General features: G+C 42.5%; 1 protein-coding gene across 2 annotated transcripts in view; it reads right to left on the bottom strand.

Annotated features, from left to right (window-relative positions):
- LOC126100347 (protein I'm not dead yet-like) overlaps positions 1–25624 on the bottom strand; it is a 246832-nt gene that overhangs the window by 13706 nt on the left and 207502 nt on the right. For both annotated transcript variants that reach the window (XM_049910958.1, XM_049910959.1), the window contains exons 9-10: positions 23372–23463; positions 18654–18728 (exon numbers count right to left, since the gene is read on the bottom strand). In XM_049910958.1, the coding sequence (XP_049766915.1) occupies positions 18654–18728; positions 23372–23463 (167 nt within the window). The remainder of the gene's footprint in view (positions 1–18653; positions 18729–23371; positions 23464–25624) is intronic.

Consider the following 25624-nt stretch of genomic DNA (forward strand, 5'->3'; position numbering starts at 1 on the left):
GTGACTTACCAAGTGAAAGTGCTGGCAGGTCGACAGACACACAAACGAACACAAACATACACACAAAATTCAAGCTTTCGCAACAAACTGTTGCCTCATCAGGAAAGAGGGAAGGAGAGGGAAAGACAAAAGGATGTGGGTTTTAAGGGAGAGGGTAAGAAGTCATTCCAGTCCCGGGAGCGGAAAGACTTACCTTAGGGGGAAAAAAGGACGGGTACACACTCGCACACACACACATATCCATCCACACATCCATATAATATGTGTGGATGGATATGTGTGTGTGTGCGAGTGTGTACCCGTCCTATTTTCCCCCTGAGGTAAGTCTTTCCGCTCCCGGGACTAAAATGACTCCTTACCCTCTCCCTTAAAACCCACATCCTTTCGTCTTTCCCTCTCCTTCCCTCTTTCCTGATGAGGCAACAATTTGTTGCGAAAGCTGGAATTTTGTATGTATGTTTGTGTTCGTTTGTGTGTCTGTCGACCTGCCAGCACTTTCACTTGGTAAGTCACATCATCTTTGTTTTTAGGTATATTTTTCCTTCGTGGAATGTTTCCTTCTATATATATATATATATATATATATATATATATATATATATATATATATATATATAAGCGCAAATGTCTGCTTGTGTATGTGTGGATGGATATGTGTGTGTGTGTGTGCGAGTGTAAACCTGTCCTTTTTTCCCCCTAAGGTAAGTCTTTCCGCTCCCGGGATTGGAATGACTCCTTACCCTCTCCCTTAAAACCCAATCCTTTTGTCTTTCCTTCTCCTTCCCTCTTTCCTGACGAGGCAACCGTTGGTTGCGAAAGCTAGAGTTTTGTGTGTATGTTTGTGTTTATTTGTGTGTCTATCGACCTGCCAGCGCTTTTGTTGGGTAAGTCTCATCATCTTTCTTTTTAAATATATTTTTCCCACGTGGAATGTTTCCCTCTATTATATATATATATATATATATATGGTTATAATAGAAGGAAACATTCCATGAAGGAAAAATATACCTAAAAACAAAGATGATGTGACTTACCAAATGAAAGTGCTGGCAGGTCGACAGACACACAAACGAACACAAACATACACACAAAATTCAAGCTTTCGCAACAAACTGTTGCCTCATCAGGAAAGAGGGAAGGAGAGGGAAAGACGAAAGGATGTGGGTTTTAAGGGAGAGGGTAAGGAGTCATTCCAGTCCCAGGAGCGGAAAGACTTACCTTATGGGGAAAAAAGGACGGGTATACACTCGCACACACACACATATCCATCCACACATATACAGACACAAGCAGACATATTTAAAGACAAAGAGTTTGGGCAGAGATGTCAGTCGAGGCAGAAGTGCAGAGGCAAAGATGTTGTTGAATGACAGGTGAGGTATGAGTGGCGGCAACTTGAAATTAGCGGAGATTGAGGCCTGGTGGATAACGGGAAGAGAGGATATGTTGAAGAGCAAGTTCCCATCTCCGGAGTTCGGATAGGTTGGTGTTAGTAGGAAGTATCCAGATAACCCGGACGGTGTAACACTGCGCCAAGATGTGCTGGTCGTGCACCAAGGCATGTTTAGCCACAGGGTGATCCTCATTACCAACAAACACTGTCTGCCTGTGTCCATTCATGCGAATGGACAGTTTGTTGCTGGTCATTCCCACATAGAATGCATCACAGTGTAGGCAGGTCAGTTGGTAGATCACGTGGGTGCTTTCACACGTGGCTCTGCCTTTGATTGTGTACACCTTCCGGGTTACAGGACTGGAGTAGGTGGTGGTGGGAGGGTGCATGGGACAGGTTTTACACCGGGGGCGGTTACAAGGGTAGGAGCCAGAGGGTAGGGAAGGTGGTTTGGGGATTTCATAGGGATGTACTAAGAGGTTACGAAGGTTAGGTGGACGGCGGAAAGACACTCTTGGTGAAGTGGGGAGGATTTCATGAAGGATGGATCTCATTTCAGGGCAGGATTTGAGGAAGTCGTATCCCTGCTGGAGAGCCACATTTAGAGTCTGATCCAGTCCCGGAAAGTATCCTGTCACAAGTGGGGCACTTTTGTGGTTCTTCTGTGGGAGGTTCTGGGTTTGAGAGGATGAGGAAGTGGCTCTGTTTATTTGCTTCTGTACCAGGTCGGGAGGGTAGTTGCGGGATGCGAAAGCTGTTATCAGGTTGTTGGTGTAATGCTTCAGGGATACCGGACTGGAGCAGATTCGTTTGCCACGAAGACCTAGGCTGTAGGGAAGGGACCGTTTGATGTGGAATGGGTGGCAGCTGTCGTAATGGAGGTACTGTTGCTTGTTGGTGGGTTTGATGTGGACAGACGTGTGAAGCTGGCCATTGGACAGGTGAAGGTCAACATCAAGGAAAGTGGCATGGGATTTGGAGTAGGACCAGGTGAATCTGATGGAACCAAAGGAGTTGAGGTTGGAGAGGAAATTCTGGAGTTCTTCTTCACTGTGAGTCCAGATCATGAAGATGTCATCAATAAATCTGTACCAAACTTTGGGTTGGCAGGCCTGGGTAACCAAGAAGGCTTCCTCTAAGCGACCCATGAATAGGTTGGCATATGAGGGGGCCATCCTGGTACCCATGGCTGTTCCCTTTAATTGTTGGTATGTCTGGTTTTCAAAAGTGAAGAAGTTGTGGGTCAGGATGAAGCTGGCTAAGGTAATGAGGAAAGAGGTTTTAGGTAGGGTGGCAGGTGATCGGCGTGAAAGGAAGTGCTCCATCGCAGCGAGGCCCTGGACGTGCGGGATATTTGTGTATAAGGAAGTGGCATCAATGGTTACAAGGATGGTTTCTGGGGGTAACGGATTGGGTAAGGATTCCAGGCGTTCGAGAATGTGGTTGGTGTCTTTGATGAAGAATGGGAGACTGCATGTAATGGGTTGAAGGTGTTGATCTACGTAGGCAGAGATACGTTCTGTGGGGGCTTGGTAACCAGCTACAATGGGGCGGCCAGGATGATTGGGTTTGTGAATTTTAGGAAAAAGGTAGAAGGTAGGGGTGCGGGGTGTCGGTGGGGTCAGGAGGTTGATGGAGTCAGGTGAAAGGTTTTGTAGGGGGCCTAAGGTTCTGAGGATTCCTTGAAGCTCTGCCTGGACATCAGGAATGGGATTACCTTGGCAAACTTTGTATGTGGTGTTGTCTGAAAGCTGACGCAGTCCCTCAGCCACATACTCCCGATGGTCAAGTACCACGATCGTGGAACCCTTGTCCGCCGGAAGAATGACGATGGACCGGTCAGCCTTCAGATCATGGATAGAAACTTTGTATGTGGTGTTGTCTGAAAGCTGATGTCCAGGCAGAGCTTCAAGGAATCCTCAGAACCTTAGGCCCCCTACAAAACCTTTCACCTGACTCCATCAACCTCCTGACCCCACCGACACCCCGCACCCCTACCTTCTACCTTCTTCCTAAAATTCACAAACCCAATCATCCCGGCCGCCCCATTGTAGCTGGTTACCAAGCCCCCACAGAACGTATCTCTGCCTACGTAGATCAACACCTTCAACCCATTACATGCAGTCTCCCATTCTTCATCAAAGACACCAACCACTTTCTCGAATGCCTGGAATCCTTACCCAATCCGTTACCCCCAGAAACCATCCTTGTAACCATTGATGCCACTTCCTTATACACAAATATCCCGCACGTCCAGGGCCTCGCTGCGATGGAGCACTTCCTTTCACGCCGATCACCTGCCACCCTACCTAAAACCTCTTTCCTCATTACCTTAGCCAGCTTCATCCTGACCCACAACTTCTTCACTTTTGAAAACCAGATATACCAACAATTAAAGGGAACAGCCATGGGTACCAGGATGGCCCCCTCGTATGTCAACCTATTCATGGGTCGCTTAGAGGAAGCCTTCTTGGTTACCCAGGCCTGCCAACCCAAAGTTTGGTACAGATTTATTGATGACATCTTCATGATCTGGACTCACAGTGAAGAAGAACTCCAGAATTTCCTCTCCAACCTCAACTCCTTTGGTTCCATCAGATTCACCTGGTCCTACTCCAAATCCCATGCCACTTTCCTTGATGTTGACCTTCACCTGTCCAATGGCCAGCTTCACACGTCTGTCCACATCAAACCCACCAACAAGCAACAGTACCTCCATTACGACAACTGCCACCCATTCCACATCAAACGGTCCCTTCCCTACAGCCTAGGTCTTCGTGGCAAACGAATCTGCTCCAGTCCGGTATCCCTGAAGCATTACACCAACAACCTGACAACAGCTTTCGCATCCCGCAACTACCCTCCCGACCTGGTACAGAAGCAAATAAACAGAGCCACTTCCTCATCCTCTCAAACCCAGAACCTCCCACAGAAGAACCACAAAAGTGCCCCACTTGTGACAGGATACTTTCCGGAACTGGAACAGATTCTGAATGTGGCTCTCCAGCAGGGATACGACTTCCTCAAATCCTGCCCTGAAATGAGATCCATCCTTCATGAAATCCTCCCCACTCCACCAAGAGTGTCTTTCCGCCGTCCACCTAACCTTCGTAACCTCTTAGTACATCCCTATGAAATCCCCAAACCACCTTCCCTACCCTCTGGCTCCTACCCTTGTAACCGCCCCCGGTGTAAAACCTGTCCCATGCACCCTCCCACCACCACCTACTCCAGTCCTGTAACCCGGAAGGTGTACACAATCAAAGGCAGAGCCACGTGTGAAAGCACCCACGTGATCTACCAACTGACCTGCCTACACTGTGATGCATTCTATGTGGGAATGACCAGCAACAAACTGTCCATTCGCATGAATGGACACAGGCAGACAGTGTTTGTTGGTAATGAGGATCACCCTGCGGCTAAACATGCCTTGGTGCACGACCAGCACATCTTGGCGCAGTGTTACACCGTCCGGGTTATCTGGATACTTCCTACTAACACCAACCTATCCGAACTCCGGAGATGGGAACTTGCTCTTCAACATATCCTCTCTTCCCGTTATCCACCAGGCCTCAATCTCCGCTAATTTCAAGTTGCCGCCACTCATACCTCACCTGTCATTCAACAACATCTTTGCCTCTGCACTTCTGCCTCGACTGACATCTCTGCCCAAACTCTTTGTCTTTAAATATGTCTGCTTGTGTCTGTATATGTGTGGATGGATATGTGTGTGTGTGCGAGTGTATACCCGTCCTTTTTTCCCCATAAGGTAAGTCTTTCCGCTCCTGGGACTGGAATGACTCCTTACCCTCTCCCTTAAAACCCACATCCTTTCGTCTTTCCCTCTCCTTCCCTCTTTCCTGATGAGGCAACAGTTTGTTGCGAAAGCTTGAATTTTGTGTGTATGTTTGTGTTCGTTTGTGTGTCTGTCGACCTGCCAGCACTTTCATTTGGTAAGTCACATCATCTTTGTTTTTAGGTATATAGTATATATATATATATATATATATATATATATATATATATATATATATATATATATATATATATATATATATATATATATATATATATATATATATATATGTATGTATGGTTATAATAGAAGGAAACATTCCACGTAGGAAAAATATACCTAAAAACAAAGATGATGTGACTTACCAAATGAAGGTGCTGGCAGGTCGACAGACACACAAACGAACATAAACATACACACAAAATTCAAGCTTTCGCAACAAACTGTTGCCTTCCACGTGGGAAAAATATATCTAAAAACAAAGATGATGTGACTTACCAAACGAAAGCACTGGCACGTCGATAGACACACAAACAAACACAAACATACACACAAAATTCTAGCTTTCGCAACTGACGGTGGCTTCGTCAGAAAAGAGGGAAGGAGAGGAAAAGACGAAAGGATTTGGGTTTTAAAGGAGATGGTAAGGAGTCATTCCAATCTCGGGAGCGGAAAGACTTACCTTAGGGGGAAAAAAGGATGGGTATACACTCGCACACACACACATATCCATCCGCACATACACAGACACAAGCAACAAGGTTAGGTGGACGGCGGAAAGACACTGACATCTCTGCCCAAATTTGTTGCTGTCCCTCACATCACTTTTTGGCCTGTTCACAAAACATTACAGCACTTTAACAACTACAGTAGCACTCACACTTTCACTGTCTTTCTGAATCCTAGCATTGTGTTCTTCCAAGATTTTTACTTTCAGCATTTTGACATCCTCCCCACTCCAAAAAGAGTGTCTTTCCGCCGTCCACCTAACCTTCGTAACCTCTTAGTTCATCCCTATGAAATCCCCAAACCACCTTCCCTACCCTCTGGCTCCTACCCTTGTAACCGCCCCTGGTGTAAAACTTGTCCCATGCACCCTCCCACCACCACCTACTCCAGTCCTGTAACCCGGAAGGCGTACACGAACAAAGGCAGAGCCACGTTGGAAAGCACCCACGTGATTTACCAACTGAGCTGCCTACACTGTGAAGCCTTCTATGTGGGAATGACCAGCAACAAACTGTCCATTCGCATGAATGGACACAGGCAGACAGTGTTTGTTGGTAATGAGGATCACCCTGTGGCTAAACATGCCTTGGTGCACAGCCAGCACATCTTGGCACAGTGTTACACCGTCCGGGTTATCTGGATACTTCCCACTAACACCAACCTGTCAGAACTCCGGAGATGGGAACTTGCCCTTCAGCATATCCTCTCTTCTCGCTATCCGCCAGTCCTCAATCTCCGCTAATTTCTAATTTCAATTTGCCGCCGCTCATACCTCACCTGTCTTTCAACAACATCTTTGCCTCTGTACTTCCGCCTCGACTTACATGTCTGCCCAAACTCTTTGCCTTTACAAATGTCTGCTTGTATCTGTGTATGTGTGGATGGATATGTGTGTGTGTGCGAGTGTATACCTGTCCTTTTTTCCCCCTAAGGTAGGTCTTTCCGCTCCCAGGATTGGAATGACTCCTTACCCTCTCCCTTAAAACCCACATCCTTTCGTCTTTCCCTCTCCTTCCCTCTTTCCTGATGGAGCAACCGTTTGTTGCAAAAGCTTGAATTTTGTGTGTATGTTTGTGTTTGTTTGTGTGTCTATCGACCTGCCAGCGCTTTTGTTTGGTATATATATATATGAATATAATAGAGGGAAACATTTCAGAATGTCTGCTTGTGTCTGTGTATATGCGGATGGATATGTGTGTGTGTGTGCGAGTGTTTACCTGTCCTTTTTTCCCCCTAAGGTAAGTCTTTCCGCTCCCGGGATTGGAATGACTCCTTATCCTCTCCCTTAAAACCCACATCCTTTCGTCTTTCCCTCTCCTTCCCTCTTTCCTGACGAAGCAACCGTTTGTTGCGAAAGCTTGAATTTTGTGTGTATGTTTGTGTTTGTTTGTGTGTCTATCGACCTGCCAGCGCTTTTGTTTGGTAAGTCTCATCATCTTTCTTTTTAGATATATTTTTTCCACGTGGAATGTTTCCCTCTATTATATTCATATCATTAATTTGAACCCAACAATTACGTTTGTTATTGTCACTGTTACATTTTGAAGTCTTTTCTGTCGTCTTATTTCCTCCTTCTGTTTTTGCCAGTAGTTTCACTTTGTATTCACCTTCTCCTTTTTACCGTAATCCACTATACAATTTTATCCCGCCGATATATACTCAATAATACGTAATAATATGTAACCCACTTCCAAACCATAACCAAAAAAAATTTTTTTTCCGCTTTCAACACTACCGCTGCTATAAAGTCCACCGTTTCTAGTTCACAAACAGTTCCTTTCAGCTATTAAACAACCTTATCGGCTAGTTTTAATAACTTTTGCTTTATTTCGATTTCCATTTTTCTCACATCACCGATCATTTTTAGCCGCCTCCCACAGGTTTTAACGTCATTATTTCTTCATCAGACAATTGTTAGCCTCATTTCCATAATCTGCCACCACCATACCACTCCTTTTAATTTATCCTCACGTAGTTTTTTCGAAATTTTCCCGAATTTCTCCACCCTTTAACGTGTTTTGGCGGCAACACAACCAACTAACCTTTATGCACATCGTTGTCTACCTACACAAGTTCACCACAGGATCAACATAGCCCAGCTCTAACCAACCCTTTTTCGCCTTTTTTTACACCAGATCTCCATTTGCTTTCTACTTCACCTTTATCTCTCCCCATATATTTTTATATTATTTTCATTTTCATTTCAGAAATGTCTGCTTGTATATATATATATATATATATATATATATATATATATATATATACACACAAACACAAGCAGACATTTCTGAAATGAAAATGAAAATAATATAAAAATATATGGGGAGAGATAAAGGTGAAGTAGAAAGCAAATGGAGATCTGGTGTAAAAAAAGGCGAAAAAGGGTTGGTTAGAGCTGGGCTATGTTGATCCTGTGGTGAACTTGTGTAGGTAGACATATATATATATATATATATATATATATATATATATATATATATATATATATATATATCATTCCACGTGGGAAAAATATATTTAAAAAGAAAGATGATGAGACTTACCAAACAAAAGCGCTGGCAGGTCAATATACACACAAACAAACACAAACATACACACAAAATTCTAGCTTTCGCCACCAACGGTTGCCTCGTCAGGAAAGAGGGAAGGAGAAGGAAAGACAAAAGGATATGGGTTTTAAGGGAGAGGGTAAGGAGTCATTCCAATCCCGGGAGCGGAAAGACTTACCTTAGGGGAAAAAAAGGACAGGTATACACTCGCACACACACACATATCCATCCGCATATACACAGACACACAGAAAGGCAACTCACTCACCCTTCACAACCTTTCCAGCAAACCTCAACCTCCTCTCATTGCACACAAACCCAGTCTCTCCCATCTACTCAATCTCCCAATTCCAGCTCCACTCCCTCCAAAACCTCAAAATTCCAATCAACACAATCTGGAACCACAACACCCCAATTCAGTAGTTAACCTCTCCTCCAAACCTCTCTCCCAATCCGAAACCTCTGTCCTATCCAAAGGCCTCACCTTCAGCCCCATTCCCAGATTTAACCAAACAGCACTTGTCAAAGATTTACTGTCCTACACCCGTACTCTCTGCTGGAAATATCACTTTGCCACGAAGAAAAATGATCCTAATCCTACTCCTAATGATCCAACTCCCCAAGATACTATCCAAATTGAACCATGCCTGGAACAGTTCCGTCCTCCGTCACAGCGGGACCCACCTCCTCTTCCTCAAAATCACCCTCTCCTAACCTTCCAGGAATTTCTGACTTCCAGCCTTGCCTCTCAATCCCACTTAAAAAACCTTAATCCTACTCCCAACATCACCACTGCTGAAGCCCAGGCTATCCGTGATCTGAAGGCTGACCAATCCATCGTCATTCTTCCGGCGGACAAGGGTTCCACGACTGTGGTACTTGATCGTCGGGAGTACGTGGCAGAGGGACTGCGTCAGCTTTCAGACAACACTACTTACAAAGTTTGTCATGGTAATCCCATTCCTGATGTCCAGGCGGAGCTTCAAGGAATCCTCAGAACCTTAGGCCCCCTACAAAACCTTTCACCTGACTCCATCAACCTCCTGACCCCACCAACACCCTGCACCCCTACCTTCTACCTTCTTCCCAAAATTCACAAACCCAATCATCCCGGCCGTCCCATTGTAGCTGGTTACCAAGCCCCCACAGAATGCATCTCTGCCTACGTTAAAGGTGTCTGTGTATATGCGGATGGATATGTGTGTGTGTGCGAGTGTATACCTGTCCTTTTTTTCCCCTTAAGGTAAGTCTTTCCGCTCCCGGGATTGGAATGACTCCTTACCCTCTCCCTTAAAACCCATATCCTTTTGTCTTTCCTTCTCCTTCCCTCTTTCCTGACGAGGCAACCGTTGGTTGCGAAAGCTAGAATTTTGTGTGTATGTTTGTGTTTGTTTGTGTGTCTATCGACCTGCCAGCGCTTTTGTTTGGTAAGTCTCATCATCTTTCTTTTTTAAAAAAAAAAAAATGAAAAGTTAAATATTTTGACTGTTACAGTGTGCGAATAAGAGATATGCTTAATGCTTCTGCACACTGGTTGACTTGACATCAGAAACTAACCGCAATATATACAAATATGAAAAGTAGCTTGAAATTGATACTTCCATCGTGAATCTTTTCAAGAGAGTAAAAGCTAATAGTTCTCATTTGCCCTTTTCGAAAATACGAACCTGCAAAATATAGAGAATACTTCTTCAGGAGAGACAACATTAAGTACTGGCCCATTCAATATAATTGATAACATGGTCAGCCTGATATGTAGATGAATTTCTATGGCCAGTATGTGTCCAGGTGTCTGCGTGTCATTAGAAGCGACCGAGATCACAGGACCTGGCCGGAAGAATACTGGATTATTGACAAAGGTATGTGGTAACAGTATGGCCAAAGTGGACTAGAAATGAAGAAAATATGGGCATGAAAATAAAGTGAAAACAAAAATTAACTCACAAACCAACCTTACAATTGAAATTAAGAAGAAATATGATGACAGAGAAGAAAGAAAACAAAGATCAAGTAAGAAGACAAAAACACAAGAAAAAGAAGAAGAGGCCCTGGGGGTAAAGAAAAATTGGGGTTAGTTTCTTACAGGCTCTGGTGATGGTGAGCATAAGTGCCTATGAGCCACCTGACCACCAGCCTAGCACATTATAGAGTTGTCTGCAGAGAAACTGGTATTAGTTGTAGCTGATCCGTCTGGGGGTGTGTAGCAGCCTGCCAGCGCACTGATATGACGCGCAGCCATCACCGGTCTGCTGCCTTTCACAGATTGTCTCACCACAACGATATCCAACATGATTAAGTGAAAGAAATTCGGTGAGTTTAGTGAACAATAACTAATAGTGTTTTGCATTGGTGATCTCAGTTTGAGTGTTAGGCAGTTTATAACTTCTAGATGACAAGTTAAAGAGTTAACTGGTTAAGTAATTATATTAAATACATAGAATAAATGTAAAGTCAGGATATAACTAAACAGTTAATCCCTAATATTTATTGTAATTATTCAAAGAGAAGGGAATTCATAATAAGTACTTAATTAATGCAATAAGAAATGGTTGACACATAGGGATCTATGACTGAATGGGCAAGCACTATCAAGGAATCTTTGTTTACCATGAATGTTAAGATTAAAAGTGCCATAGAGAATGCTTTGGCAGCCCAGAGTAATGCCATAGATGATAAAATTAAGAATGCTTTGACCCATCATAGTGCTGCCCTTAGGGATGCAACGGCCATTCAAAGTGGCACTATGGATGATACGATTAAAAATGCTTTGACTTATTGTAGTTGTGTCCTGGAGAATGCTATGACTGATAGAATGAAAGAAGTGTTTAAGAATGAGCTTCAGGAAGTAAAGACAGGAATCATAAATTTGGGAATCAAGACAGAGTCTGTGAACAGACAACTAGAGAAACATATTAGTGATTCTAGGAAGGAAAAGGCTAATACGCAGACCCAAATAAATCAAACAACTGAAGAGCTTCCTAATTTTAAGATTACTGTCAAACAAGAATGCGATGTTGGTATTGAAGAGATTAAAAATGATGTAGATAATAAACTCAACCAAGTTGTAGGTCATGTAGATGAAACAGTTAATAAATTAAGAAAGGAGAGTGAAGACTGTTTTAAAAGATTTAGATATCTATTATCAGGTAGAAAGACCAAAATTTATACAAACCATCATGCACTCACATTCCTAATGAAAAGCAAGTTATTACATCCAAGATTAATGTGCAGGATTTTCTTTTCAGAGGAATTTGATTTTGAAATAAGATATGTAAAGGGAAGTGAGAATATCGTTACATATGCTATCTCCAGGTTACCCATGGAATCAGAAAGCTTACCTGTGTTAGAAGAGGGAGGTTAAGAAATATATATTTATTTTTTTAAATCACAGAGCGCAAAGTGGTGTGAAAAGAAGTTAGCTGATACTATTATGGGGGAACAGAACAAAGACAAGTATCTAGCAGAATAACACGTCTATTGGAAAATAATGGTATAACTAAAGAAAAGAAAGACCGCTGACTGCTGTTTGAGAGGACATCGTATTGGTGCAGCCAAATTGGAGACAAGAGGTGGCAAATTTGTGTCCCTGTGCATGCACTACATGATCTAGTTACTTATGTACATGAAAGATACTGTCAGTTTGGTATAAAAATGTGTCTGCAACATTTTAATAAATTCTACTATGAACATGGTATGAACAGGGTTGTTAGATGCAACATCAGGCACTGCAAAATATGTCAGAAAGCTAAAGATATAAGTACTCCATATAAATTTACACTTTACCCGATAATACCTAAAGGAATGTGGGATCTCACTGGCATTGACTTTTATGGTACATTAGTGAAAAGAAAAGGTGGAATGTCCTATATTTTTGTAGTGTTAGACTGCTGGTCAAAATTTGTAAAAGTAATTCTTTTAAGGTTGGCTACAGCTAAAGAAATAATTTAATGTCTTAAGAATTATAACTCCATTAAGAATCAGGTACCAAAAAGGTTGTTATCTGGTAATAGTAGTCAGTTCTGTGGACAATTATGTAAAAATTCTTGGATAGTTATAATGTAAAACACGTGAAAATTCTGGTGTACCACCCATTCAGTAATCCAGCAGAGAGAATTATGAAATAAATCAGATGCCTTTGTAGAATATACTTAACAAAGAACACAGCAAGTGGTCCGAAATGATTGGTGAATTCGAAACCTTACTAAATGAACTACCACCCCTTAGCATAGGTTTATTACCTTTTGAAATCCTGGGTCAAAAGATTATAGGGGAACCATCATTAGCTAAGTTATTATGGTCCCCAGGACACCAAATGCAAAAACATATATTAATGAAACAATTTACACAAAACCTTATTTCAAGGGCAAAAAGTTGGTTAAAGAGACATAAAGTAAATGTTAGAATACCCAAGTTCCATAAAGGGGCTCTAATGTTAGTTAAGGCTCAGGTTGTGTTGTTGTGGTCTTCAGTCCTGAGACTGGTTTGATGCAGCTCTCCATGCTACTCTATCCTGTGCAAGCTTCTTCATCTCCCAGTATCTACTGCAACCTACATCCTTCTGAATCTGCTTAGTGTATTCATCTCTTGGTCTCCCTCTACGATTTTTACGCTCCACACTGCCCTCCAATGCTAAATTTGTGATCCCTTGATGCCTCAAAACATGTCCTACCAACCGATCCCTTCTTCTAGTCAAGTTGTGCCACAAACTTCTCTTCTCCCCAATCCTATTCAATACCTCCTCATTAGTTACGTGATCTACCCACCTTATCTTCAGCATTCTTCTGTAGCACCACATTTCGAAAGCTTCTATTCTCTTCTTGTCCAAACTAGTTATCGTCCATGTTTCACTTCCATACGTGGCTACACTCCATACAAATACTTTCAGAAACGACTTCCTGACACTTAAATCTATACTCGATGTTAACAAAGTCCTCTTCTTGAGAAACGCTTTCCTTGCCATTGCCAGTCTACATTTTATATCCTCTCTACTTCGACCATCATCGGTTATTTTACTCCCTAAATAGCAAAACTCCTTTACTACTGTAAGTGTCTCATTTCCTAATCTAATTCCCTCAGCATCACCCGACTTAATTTGACTACATTCCATTATCCTCGTTTTGCTTTTGTTGATGTTCATCTTATATCCTCCTTTCAAGACACTATCCATTCCGTTCAACTGCTCTTCCAAGTCCTTTGCTGTCTCTGACATAATTACAATGTCATCGGCGAACCTCAAAGTTTTTACTTCTTCTCCATGAATTTTAATACCTATTCCGAATTTTTCTTTTGTTTCCTTTACTGCTTGCTCAATATACAGATTGAATAACATCGGGGAGAGGCTACAACCCTGTCTTACTCCTTTCCCAACCACTGCTTCCCTTTCATGCCCCTCGACTCTTATAACTGCCATCTGGTTTCTGTACAAACTGTAAATAGCCTTTCGCTCCCTGTATTTTACACCTGCCACCTTCAGAATTTGAAAGAGAGTATTCCAGTTAACATTGTCAAAAGCTTTCTCTAAGTCTACAAATGCTAGAAACGTAGGTTTGCCTTTTCTTAATCTTTCTTCTAAGATAAGTCGTAAGGTCAGTATTGCCTCACGTGTTCCAACATTTCTACGGAATCCAAACTGATCTTCCCCGAGGTAGGCTTCTACCAGTTTTTCCATTCGTCTGTAAAGAATTCGCGTTAGTATTTTGCAGCTGTGACTTATTAAACTGATAGTTCGGTAATTTTCACATCTGTCAACCCCTGCTTTCTTTGGGATTGGAATTATTATATTCTTCTTGAAGTCTGATGGTATTTCGCCTGTCTCATACATCGTGCTCACCAGATGGTAGAGTTTTGTCATGACTGGCTCTCCCGAGGCCATCAGTAGTTCAAATGGAATGTTGTCTACTCCCGGGGCCTTGTTTCGACTCAGGTCTTTCAGTGCTCTGTCAAACTCTTCACGCAGTATCTTATCTCCCATTTCGTCTTCATCTACATCCTCTTCCATTTCCATAATATTGTCCTCAAGTACATCGCCCTTGTATAAACCCTCTATATACTCCTTCCACCTTTCTGCCTTCCCTTCTTTGCTTAGAACTGGGTTGCCATCTGAGCTCTTGATATTCATACAAGTGGTTCTCTTCTCTCCAAAGGTCTCTTTAATTTTCCTGTAGGCAGTATCTATCTTACCCCTAGTGAGACAAGCCTCTACATCCTTACATTTGTCCTCTAGCCATCCCTGCTTAGCCATTTTGCACTTCCTGTCGATATCATTTTTGAGACGTTTGTATTCCTTTTTGCCTGCTTCATTTACTGCATTTTTATATTTTCTCCTTTCATCAATTAAATTCAATATTTCTTCTGTTACCCAAGGATTTCTATTAGCCCTCGTCTTTTTACCTACTTGATCCTCTGCTGCCTTCACTACTTCATCCCTCAGAGCTACCCATTCTTCTTCTACTGTATTTCTTTCCCCCATTCCTGTCAATTGTTCCCTTATGCTCTCCCTGAAACTCTCTACAACCTCTGGTTCTTTCAGTTTATCCAGGTCCCATCTCCTTAAATTCCCACCTTTTTGCAGTTTCTTCAGTTTCAATCTGCAGTTCATAACCAATAGATTGTGGTCAGAATCCACATCTGCCCCAGGAAAAGTCTTACAATTTAAAACCTGGTTCCTAAATCTCTGTCTTACCATTATATAATCTATCTGATACCTTTTAGTATCTCCAGGATTCTTCCAGGTATACAACCTTCTTTTATGATTCTTGAACCAAGTGTTGGCTATGATTAAGTTATGCTCTGCGCAAAATTCTACAAGGCGGCTTCCTCTTTCATTCCTTTCCCCGAATCCATATTCACCTACTATGTTTCCTTCTCTCCCTTTTCCTAATGACGAATTCCAGTCACCCATGACTATTAAATTTTCGTCTCCCTTCACTACCTGAATAATTTCTTTTATCTCGTCATACACTTCATCTATTTCTTCATCATCTGCAGAGGTAGTTGGCATATAAACTTGTACTACTGTAGTAGGCATGGGCTTTGTGTCTATCTTGGCCACAATAATGCGTTCACTGTGCTGTTTGTAGTAGCTAACCCGCACTCCTATTTTTTTATTCATTATTAAACCTACTCCTGCATTACCCCTATTTGATTTTGTATTTATAACCCTGTAATCACCTGACCAAATGTCTTGTTCCTCCTGCCACCGAACTTCACTAATTCCCACTATATCTAACTTTAACCTATCCATTTCCCTTTTTAAATTTTCTAACCTACCTGCCCGATTAAGGGATCTGACATTCCACGCTCCGATCCGTAGAACGCCAGTTTTCTTTCTCCTGATAACGACGTCCTCCTGAGTAGTCCCCACCCGGAGATCCGAATGGGGGACTATTTTACCTCCGGAATATTTTACCCAAGAGGATGCCATCATCATTTAATCATACAGTAGAGCTGCATGTCCTCGGGAAAAATTACGGCTGTAGTTTCCCCTTGCTTTCAGCCGTTCGCAGTACCAGCACAGCAAGGCCGTTTTGGTTAATGTTACAAGGCCAGATCAGTCAATCATCCAGACTGTTGCCCCTGCAACTACTGAAAAGGCTGCTGCCCCTCTTCAGGAACCACATGTTTGTCTGGCCTCTCAACAGATACCCCTCCGTTGTGGTTGCACCTACGGTACGGCCATCTGTATCGCTGAGGCACGCAAGCCTCCCCACCAACGGCAAGGTCCATGGTTCATGGGGAGGTATGTAGTTCAAAACTCAAGAGGAAAATCAGTAAATTTTGTTTAAGAAACAATGGTCCACCGGAAGTAATTGATAAGTCATGCCCAAAAACATTGAAACTTAGAGATCCTAAGATAAATACTAACAAAGAGATAGAGGGGCTGGCCAGTACTTACCTCAGCTCAGTACAGCTGATAGATACACATAAAACAGAACCGAAAATTTACGTTCCTAGCTTTCGGAACAAATGTTCCTTCATCAGGGAGGAGAGAGGGGAAAGAAAGGGAAGAAGGGAAAGGAGATTCAGTTACTCACAACCCAGGTTATGAAGGTTATGAGGATGCAGGCATGCAGCAGTCAGTGCATCTGTGAATAACAAAGTGGGCAGAACCATATGTTATAGGTTTCACAGAATGTGACTACCCCCTTCAATCATTTCACAACTTCGTATCATCCATAAGTAACACTCCTGGTGCCACTTTTACACTTTTCTATTTTTATTATCTTCCCTTATGTAACTGTCAGGCAGTGGGCATCTGTGTTTCCTCATACAGAACTAAGAGACTACCATAATATTTGTTGGTTCCTAAAGAATGTCAAACAAGATATTGTACCCATTTTTCTATCAGCAGCATCAATTCAATCAAGAAATACAAACTAATGCATAATAATGCGGTGCAAAAAGCTGTGAACGTGGCTACTGATCAACTCAGCAACTGGGCAAAAATCAACAGATTAACTATCAACACCAAAAAGACAGCTTCCATGAACTTCCACACAACACAAAATGCAAATTCCTCTCAGCCATCTGTCACTATACATAACCAGCCAATAGATACCGACACTGTTTTCAAATTCCTAGGTCTGTGGGTTCAAGATAACCTGAAATGGAATACACATACAGGAAAGGTAAATGCCAGGATTTGTACTGGCTGTTATGCATTGAGTTTACTGAAAACATGTGCTAGCCTGAAAACATTAACCAGTGCATACTACGCTTATATACAAGCCCACCTAAAATATGGTGTAATATTCTGGGGAAATGCTCCAACTGCTCTGAGCACAATCAGAATCCAGAAGAGAGCATTGAGGATTATTAATGGGAGCAAACCCAGAGACTCCTGCAAACCCATCTTCAGAAAGTTAGAAATCCTTACACTGCCTTGCCTCTACATTCTTGAGACTCTAAAATTCTTCAGAAAACATATAGTGCCAACTGACCCCAGAGTCGTAAAAAATAATGAAATACATGAACACAACACCAGGAAAAATGCAAACTTGCATGTTATACGTACAAACACTCAACTGTGTAAAAAGGGAGTTTTCCACATGGGCCTCCAACTGTTCAACAATCTTCCCACTAGTATTAAGTCCATCGAAGACAACATAAAATTTAGCAAAGCCGTGAAGTCATATTTGTTGTGTCACTGTTTTTACTCTGTAAATGAATACTTAGAACAGTAGTCTTGCTGTTTGTGCTAAATTGGAAACATTGAGCAATATAATACATTAGAATACTATAGGCTTACATTAATACATGTTAACAATGTTAAATTACATTTTCCGACATCTGCAACACACTGTGTACCATCAGATCACATGGAATAAATAAATAAATAAATAAATGGAAGAAATCTACAGAAAAACTGTAAGAACCCACAACTGTGACCAAGGCTAAACTAATGATATGTCACCATTCCAAGATCACATTTACGGGACACATTCTTCCACAGTATCTGTTTCATTAACAAGCTGCATGTCACTGTGAATGTATTACAAACATGCCATCCAAAGATACTAAACTGAACAGAATGGAGTTTGTAGCTGCTAGTGGGCTCGTGTCTGCTGGTGAGCCGTGTGTTAGTCAACATGTTAAACATACCACCACTGCCCTGTATGTACAACTTGGAAACATCACACTGAAATTAATAAGGAAAATATGAAAATAAAATAAATTATTCACAAGACTGAACAAGACATCAAGAAGGTAATCATTATTTTCCTGACTGACAAACATTAACAAGATACTAAAAAGAACCATCAGTCCATCACATAGGGATAAAACTGTACAATCAACTCTGTAACTCTATATTATAGTCTATGAGAGACATAAAAGCGAGAGAGAGAGAGAGAGAGAGAGAGAGAAGAGAGAAGAGAGAGAGAGAGACAAGGACATAGCTAGAGTATCACTCCATCTACTTAGTAAGAGAATTTTCTGGTAACAAGAAATAATAATATTTGTTTCAGTTCGCTATTTATAAATAAAATGTGAAATTGTGTCATCTTAATAACTGTGTACATGAATGTCCTTACATGTACGAATGAAAATAAATTCACTATAACCATAGGGTTGTCAAGTCCAATATGTAGTATGCTGTACTGTCCATGAGCCAATGGACAGATAATATATAAAGAAATGCTTAAGTAGTCTGGTCCAATCATTTTAATACCTATAACAACTTTCTTACCAAGCAGCAAGACAAGCCCCCATGGAACCTTTTCATGCACAGCTTTCCAGTGAAGCAGCGCTGGAGATGCATCACCTGTGAATGCAAAAACACATATTTCAGCCATTTGTGTTTTCAAAAAATGGTTCAAATGGCTCTGAGCACTATGGGACTTAACATCTGAGGTCATCAGTCCCCTAGAACTTAGAACTGCTTAAACCTAACTAACCTAAGGACATCACACATATCCATGCCCGAGGCAGAAATCGAACCTGCGACCGTAGCAGTCGCGGGGTTACGGACTGAAGTGCCTAGAACCGCTCGGCCACCGCTGCCGGCTTGTGTTTTCAGTTTGCACTACTTTCATGTTGTCTAGGTGGGATAATTTTATAGTTGCACCCAGCAAAAAATGTTTTTGACATTTTCTTGGTGAGTAGTATTGGTGAGTGATCTGTTTTCTGTGAAAATGCATATTGAAATAGTTAACTGAAGTGTATATATAACAAAAAATGGAAAACCCAGGTTGGAATACCAACAATATAACGAAAAGATAGATTGCTACTCACCGTAAAGGTGACATGTTCAGTTACAGACAGGCACAACAACAAGACACTTACACATTAGCTTTCGACCAACGCCTTTGTCAGAAAAGGAAACACATACATATTCATTCACACAAGCAAGCATACATCATACACACATGACCACAATCTCTGGTAGCTCAGATAGGAATGCAAATGACACAGAATAGAGGGGGTGAGGAAGAAAAAGGGAAAGTAGGATACAGATGGAGGGAAAAAAGAGCGTAGCCTGACAGAGCTTGCTGAGATAAGCCTGCCAACAGGTGCAGTATTGGAAGGCTTTAGGGCAGGGAGGGAGGGGGGGGGGAGGGGAGGAAACAGGGAGTGAAAAAGAAGAGGAGTAGGGAAGAGGAAAGACAGGTGGGTCTGTTGGTCGAGGGAGCATGCAAAGAGGGTGAAAGACGAGAATAGGGAGGAGGGGCTGGAAATTGTTGGTAGAGGGTATGGGGATAGTAAGTTACTGTAAGTTGAGGTGGGATAATTTCAGGAGTGAAGAATGAGTTGTAAGGATAACTCCCATCTGTTCATTTCAGAAAAGCTGGCGGTGGCGAGTAGGGCCCAGATGACTCATGTAGTGAAGCAGGCACTGAAATCAAGCGTATCATGTTCAGCTGCATGTTGTGCCACAGGGGGGTTCCTGCTCTTGTCCATAGTTTGGCAGTGGCCATTCATCCCAGTGGACAGCTGGTTGGTAATCATATCAGTATACAAATCACTGCACAGTTTTATATATTGGTATGACTTCCAACTAGCTATCCACTAGGATGAATGCCCGCTGCCAAACTATGGCCAAGAGCAAAGTAGACCACCCTTTGGCACAACATGCAGCTGATGCTTGATTTGCTGCTTCACTACCCAAGACCCAAGCTCCCTGGATCCTCTCCTCCACCAGTAGTCTTTCTCAACTGTGCAGGTGGGTGTTACCCTTACATCGCATTCTTCGCTCCTTAAATTATCCTTGCCTTAACCTATGGTAAACTGCTGTGCCCACACCTTCCACCCAGCAGTTTCCATCCCCTTTGTCCTATCACTTCCTCCCTATTCTTGTCTCCAACCCTCTTTGTATGTCACCCTCTGCCACTGCATCCACCAGTCTTCTCGCTTCCCCACTCCTCTCCTTTTTCACTCCCCATTTCCTCCTCCCCTCCTTGCTCCAAAGCCTTCCAACACTGCACCTGTTGGCAGTCTCTGCATTCTCTATAAGAAAGTGCTCTTCTCTCTTTCCACATGTACCATGCTATTTCTTTCCCCCTCTCCACCCCCTTCAGACTGCTGCTTCTACTCTACATGACAGTTGCATTCCGGTCCGAGCTGCTGCAGTTGGTAGTCATGCGTTCGTGAGGTGTTCTTGCTTGTGTGAATGAATATGTGTGTGTTTCCTTTTCTGTTGAAGGCTTTCGCCAAAAACTGATGTCTAAGTGTCTTTCCATGCTGCCTGTCTGCAACTCAATTCTTACAGTGAGTAGCAATCTACCTTTTCCTTATGCTGTTGTATGTACACTGAGGTGACAGAAGTCATGAGATAGTGATATGCATGTATACAGATATACAAGGTATAAAAGTGAGTGCATTGGTGGAGCTGCCATTTTTACTCAGGTAATTCATGTGAAAAGGTTTGCAACATGATTATGGCTACATGAGAGGAATTAACAGACTTTGAATGCGGAGTGATAGTTGGAGCTAGATGCATGGCCTATTCCATTTCAAAACTCATTAGGGAATTCAATATTCCAAGAATCACAGTGTGCTGAGAATACCAAATTTCAGGCATTATCTCTCACCATGCACAATGCAGGGCCCAACAGCCTTCACTTAACGTCTCAGAACAGCGGTATTTGCATAGAGTTCTCAGTGCTAATACACAAGCAATACTGCGTAAAAAAACTACAGAAATCAATGTGGTTACTCATCATAGAGCAAAGATGCTGAGTCACAGACAGGCACAGCAAAAAGACTAACATTCCATAATGGATTTTCCATTGTTTGAGAAATCAATATGGAACATACGACTCAAGTATCCATTAGGACAGTACAGCAAAATTTGGCGTTAATCGGCTGTGGCAGAAGATGACCAATGTTGTAAACAGCATGAATTAACCTGCAGCACTTCAACTGAGCTTATGGCCATATGGGTGCATCACAGATGACTGGAAAACCATAAGCTGGGCAGATGAGATCTGGTTTCAGTTGCTAAGAGTTGATGGTAGGGTTCAAGTATGATGGAGACGCCATGGACCCAAGATGTGAACAAGACATTGTGCAAGCTGGTGGTGGCTCCATAATGGTATGGGCTGACTTTACAGGGAATGGACTGGGTCCTCTGGTCCAACTGAACTGATCATTAATTGGAAATGGTTATGTTCAGCTACTTCTAGACCATTAACAGCCATTCATGAACTCCATGTTTCCAAACAATGATGGAATTTTTATGGATAGCAATTTGCCATGCCACCAGGCCACAACTGTTCTCAACTGGTTTGAAGAAATTTCTGTACAATTTAGGCCAATGATTTGGCCACTGAGATCACCCAACATGAATACCATCAAACATTTATGGAATATAACTGAGAGGTCAGTTCATGCACAAAATTCTGCATTGTCTACAGAGGCAGCATGGCTCAATATTTCTGCAGGGGACTCTCAACAACTTGAGTCCTTGTCATGTCAAGATGCTGTACTACACCAGCAAAAGGAGGTCCGACATGATATTGGGAGGTCTCCCATGACTTTTGTCACTCAGTATATAAGAGAATTGGATCACATATAATTTATAACTGAGAGGTAAGAGAAAGATTGAAATGTGCCGTACTGACCATGTACAAACCATGTTGCAGATAAGAAGGAAACTAATAATCTTTTTTTCCCTCTAATCCTTGTAGAGTCAAGTTTTCTCAGCCCTGGTTTCTAAAATATTGCCACTGTTTTAGCAGATATCCATACTACCTTTATTCAATATTGGGAGAAGGAAAGCTGCCACTTGCCATATAGGGGAGATGCTGAGTCACAGACCGGCACAGCAAAAAGACTTTCACTATCACTTATGCAAACGCAACTCACGCACGACTGCAGTCGTGTGTGTGAGTTGCATTTACATGAATGTGTGTGTGTGACCATTGTTGATAAAGGCCAATGGCTGAAAGCTTTAATTGTGAAAGTCTTTTTGTTGTGCCTATCTGCGTCACAGCATCTCCCCTATATGATGAGTGCAACTTTCCTTCTCATAATATTGTTACATTCCATGCTGGACATTCCATTGTTTGATTTCTCCTTTTATTCAGTTGTATTAGGAAGAAAGGAATGAGACTGCTATAAGGTGGGAATGTGTGTCAGACAAGAAAGTGGTAGGACAGTATTGACTGATGGGATATGAGGTGGTGGATGGCTCTCAGCAGCAGTGATAAGGTGTCTATTAACACTGGCAACACTAACATTACTGAGAGAATAGAGCAAGTGATAAAAAACATGGGGGTACAAAGTTGGGATGGGGTAGGAATGGAATGGAAATTAAAAGACAGAAAAGAGCCAGAGAAAGAAAATGAGAAGTGGGTAAGATTGGGAAGGGAGGTTGGAGATGGAAAGTAGCAGAGGTTTAAGCCAGAAAGATTGTGGAAATGGAGTGTGTGCTGTAGTGACAGTTAGACCTACACAGATCAGAGGAGCTGGTGTTGTGTGATGATATGGGGAGGGGGAATTTAATTATGATGATTGATAAAAAAGCTGTAAAGCTGTCAGCTGCACAGTATATCAAGCAACTGAGTGGTCCAGTTTGTGGTTAAGCACAGTTTGGCAGTGCACTGAACTCCAGTGAACAACTCATTAAGGGAAATGGCTGAAAGCAAGGAGGCAACATGAGACACCTTCTACTGATAGCAGTGTATAAATGGGTGCCATTTTGAAGATAACTGCATAAGATTTGTAATATGATTTATTATTCCTGAAAAATAACATCATCCCAAGTACTATATTTTTGTAATGTGCTGTTTTATAAATAAAACTAAACAAATTATTGATTACAAATCTTACTAAACTATATAAAAATGTAGATTACTTATTAAACATTTAACTGTGGAAAAGAAGCACAAAACAATGACATGCTGATCTTCTACCAAAACTTGACTTTGACATGTTGAATAAACTTACATATATGTGTTTACTTACCAGATTTGTTCAGCTTCAAGAAATTGAGATTAGCTGGCAGACAGAAAAGAAGAAAGACAATGAGCATGGCAGGTGTTGCATCTTCAATTTCCCTGAAAGACGATATAAGATAAATGTACTCCATTTTATGTCAACTAATAATTTTATTTTAGAGAGTGAACTAACACAGATTAGAAAGTAATGTCAATGAAAATGACCTTCACATTCTTGATATACAAGTTTTTGAATTTCCATATCCAAGTCTCACTGTTCACAGATCAGGAAAAGAAAGAATCATAGAATTGGTGTAATTGTGCTTAGCAAAGAAACTGAAACCAAATGGCAAGAATGAGTGAAACAAAATGAGAAACTACTAGGGGATATGCATACAACGATTTCAGTCACTTGCAGTTCAAGAGAAATTTAATTCTGAAGTCATTCTTAAATGGCTACTACCAGTAATTAGAACTGAAAATAGTACAAAACAGACATTTTGTTGCAACCAGTTGTTTATTGCGCATTATGTAGCCCAATCTCCCCAATACCCTTGTCAGACCCCATGCTTCTTCTGCACCCATATCCCTACCCTACTGCTCCTACGCCTGTGACCATCCCCAGTGCAAGACTTGCCTTATGCAACCTCCTACCACCTGTAACTGGCAAAACATATACTATCAAAGGGAGAGCCACCCGTGGAACGACATATGTCATACACCAGATACTATGTAAACACTGTTCAGTCTTTTACATAGGCATGACTACCACCCAGTTATCAGTCAGGATGAATGGACATAGGCAGTGGGTGTATACAGGCAACACACAATATCCTGTTGCAAAGCATGCTGTACAACATGACAGTCATGACCTCGGTGCCTGTTTCACCACAGACACTAGTTCTTCACCCAAGAACCAGTCTCTCAGAACTCCGCAAGTGGGAACTAGCACTACAACATGTCCTTGGTTTTTTCCACCCACCTGGTCTTAATTTACAGTAATTCCATCCATCTCAGCATTTAGTCATGGTAACTACTCTTTCCTTCACATCATTTCAGTTTTCTACATCTTTCATTTTCTGACTTGTCTGTTCTTCGCTGCCCCCCCCCCCCCCCCCCCCCTCCCATCTATGTTACTTACAACACACTTAGGTTTCCACTCTTATTAATTCATGTACAATGTTTTAGTAGTAATCTCTGTCTTGCATATTACACGGTCTTCCACCTTTAAGCTCTTAGGATTTCAAATCTCATCAGGTGCAGTCCCGAATTACCAATCTTTCCTTCTCATCCCATCTGGTAGGCCTCCCCTGACCCAGGGTTCTGGGTGACTTTTCTAAACTGTATCACTTTCCCTAAACCTCTCCAGTCCTTTTCCTTCACCTCTCTTCCTTCCCCTTCAACTGTTCCGCAAGAAGAAGGAGCCACTGGCTCCAAAAGCTTGGAGTGTGTGTGTTCCCCTGCTGCCGCTTGGTGAGTAGATCTTTCTATCTGTCCATTTACATTATATTATGAATAATTGATTATTTTTGTTCTTATACACTCCTGGAAATGGAAAAAAGAACACATTGACACCGGTGTGTCAGACCCACCATACTTGCTCCGGATACTGCGAGAGGGCTGTACAAGCAATGATCACACGCATGGCACAGCGGACACACCAGCAACCGTGGTGTTGGCCGTCGAATGGCGCTAGCTGCGCAGCATTTGTGCACCGCCGCCGTCAGTGTCAGCCAGTTTGCCGTGGCATACGGAGCTCCAACGCAGTCTTTAACACTGGTAGCATGCTGCGACAGCGTGGACATGAAACATATGTGCAGTTGACGGACTTTGAGCGAGGGCGTATAGTGGGCATGCGGGAGGCCGGGTGGACGTACCGCCGAATTGCTCAACACGTGGGGCGTGAGGTCTCCACAGTACATCGATGTTGTCGCCAGTGGTCGGCGGAAGGTGCACGTGCCCGTCGACCTGGGACCGGACCGCAGCGACGCACGGATGCACGCCAAGACCGTAGGATCCTACGCAGTGCCGTAGGGGACCGCACCGCCACTTCCCAGCAAATTAGGGACACTGTTGCTCCTGGGGTATCGGCGAGGACCATTCGCAACCGTCTCCATGAAGCTGGGCTACGGTCCCGCACACCGTTAGGCCGTCTTCCGCTCACGCCCCAACATCATGGAGCCCGCCTCCAGTGGTGTCGCGACAGGCGTGAATGGAGGGACGAATGGAGACGTGTCGTCTTCAGTGATGAGAGTCGCTTCTGCCTTGGTGCCAATGGTGA

The sequence above is a fragment of the Schistocerca cancellata genome, chromosome 9 (genome assembly GCF_023864275.1).
Source record: "Schistocerca cancellata isolate TAMUIC-IGC-003103 chromosome 9, iqSchCanc2.1, whole genome shotgun sequence".
Classification (NCBI taxonomy): domain Eukaryota; kingdom Metazoa; phylum Arthropoda; class Insecta; order Orthoptera; family Acrididae; genus Schistocerca; species Schistocerca cancellata.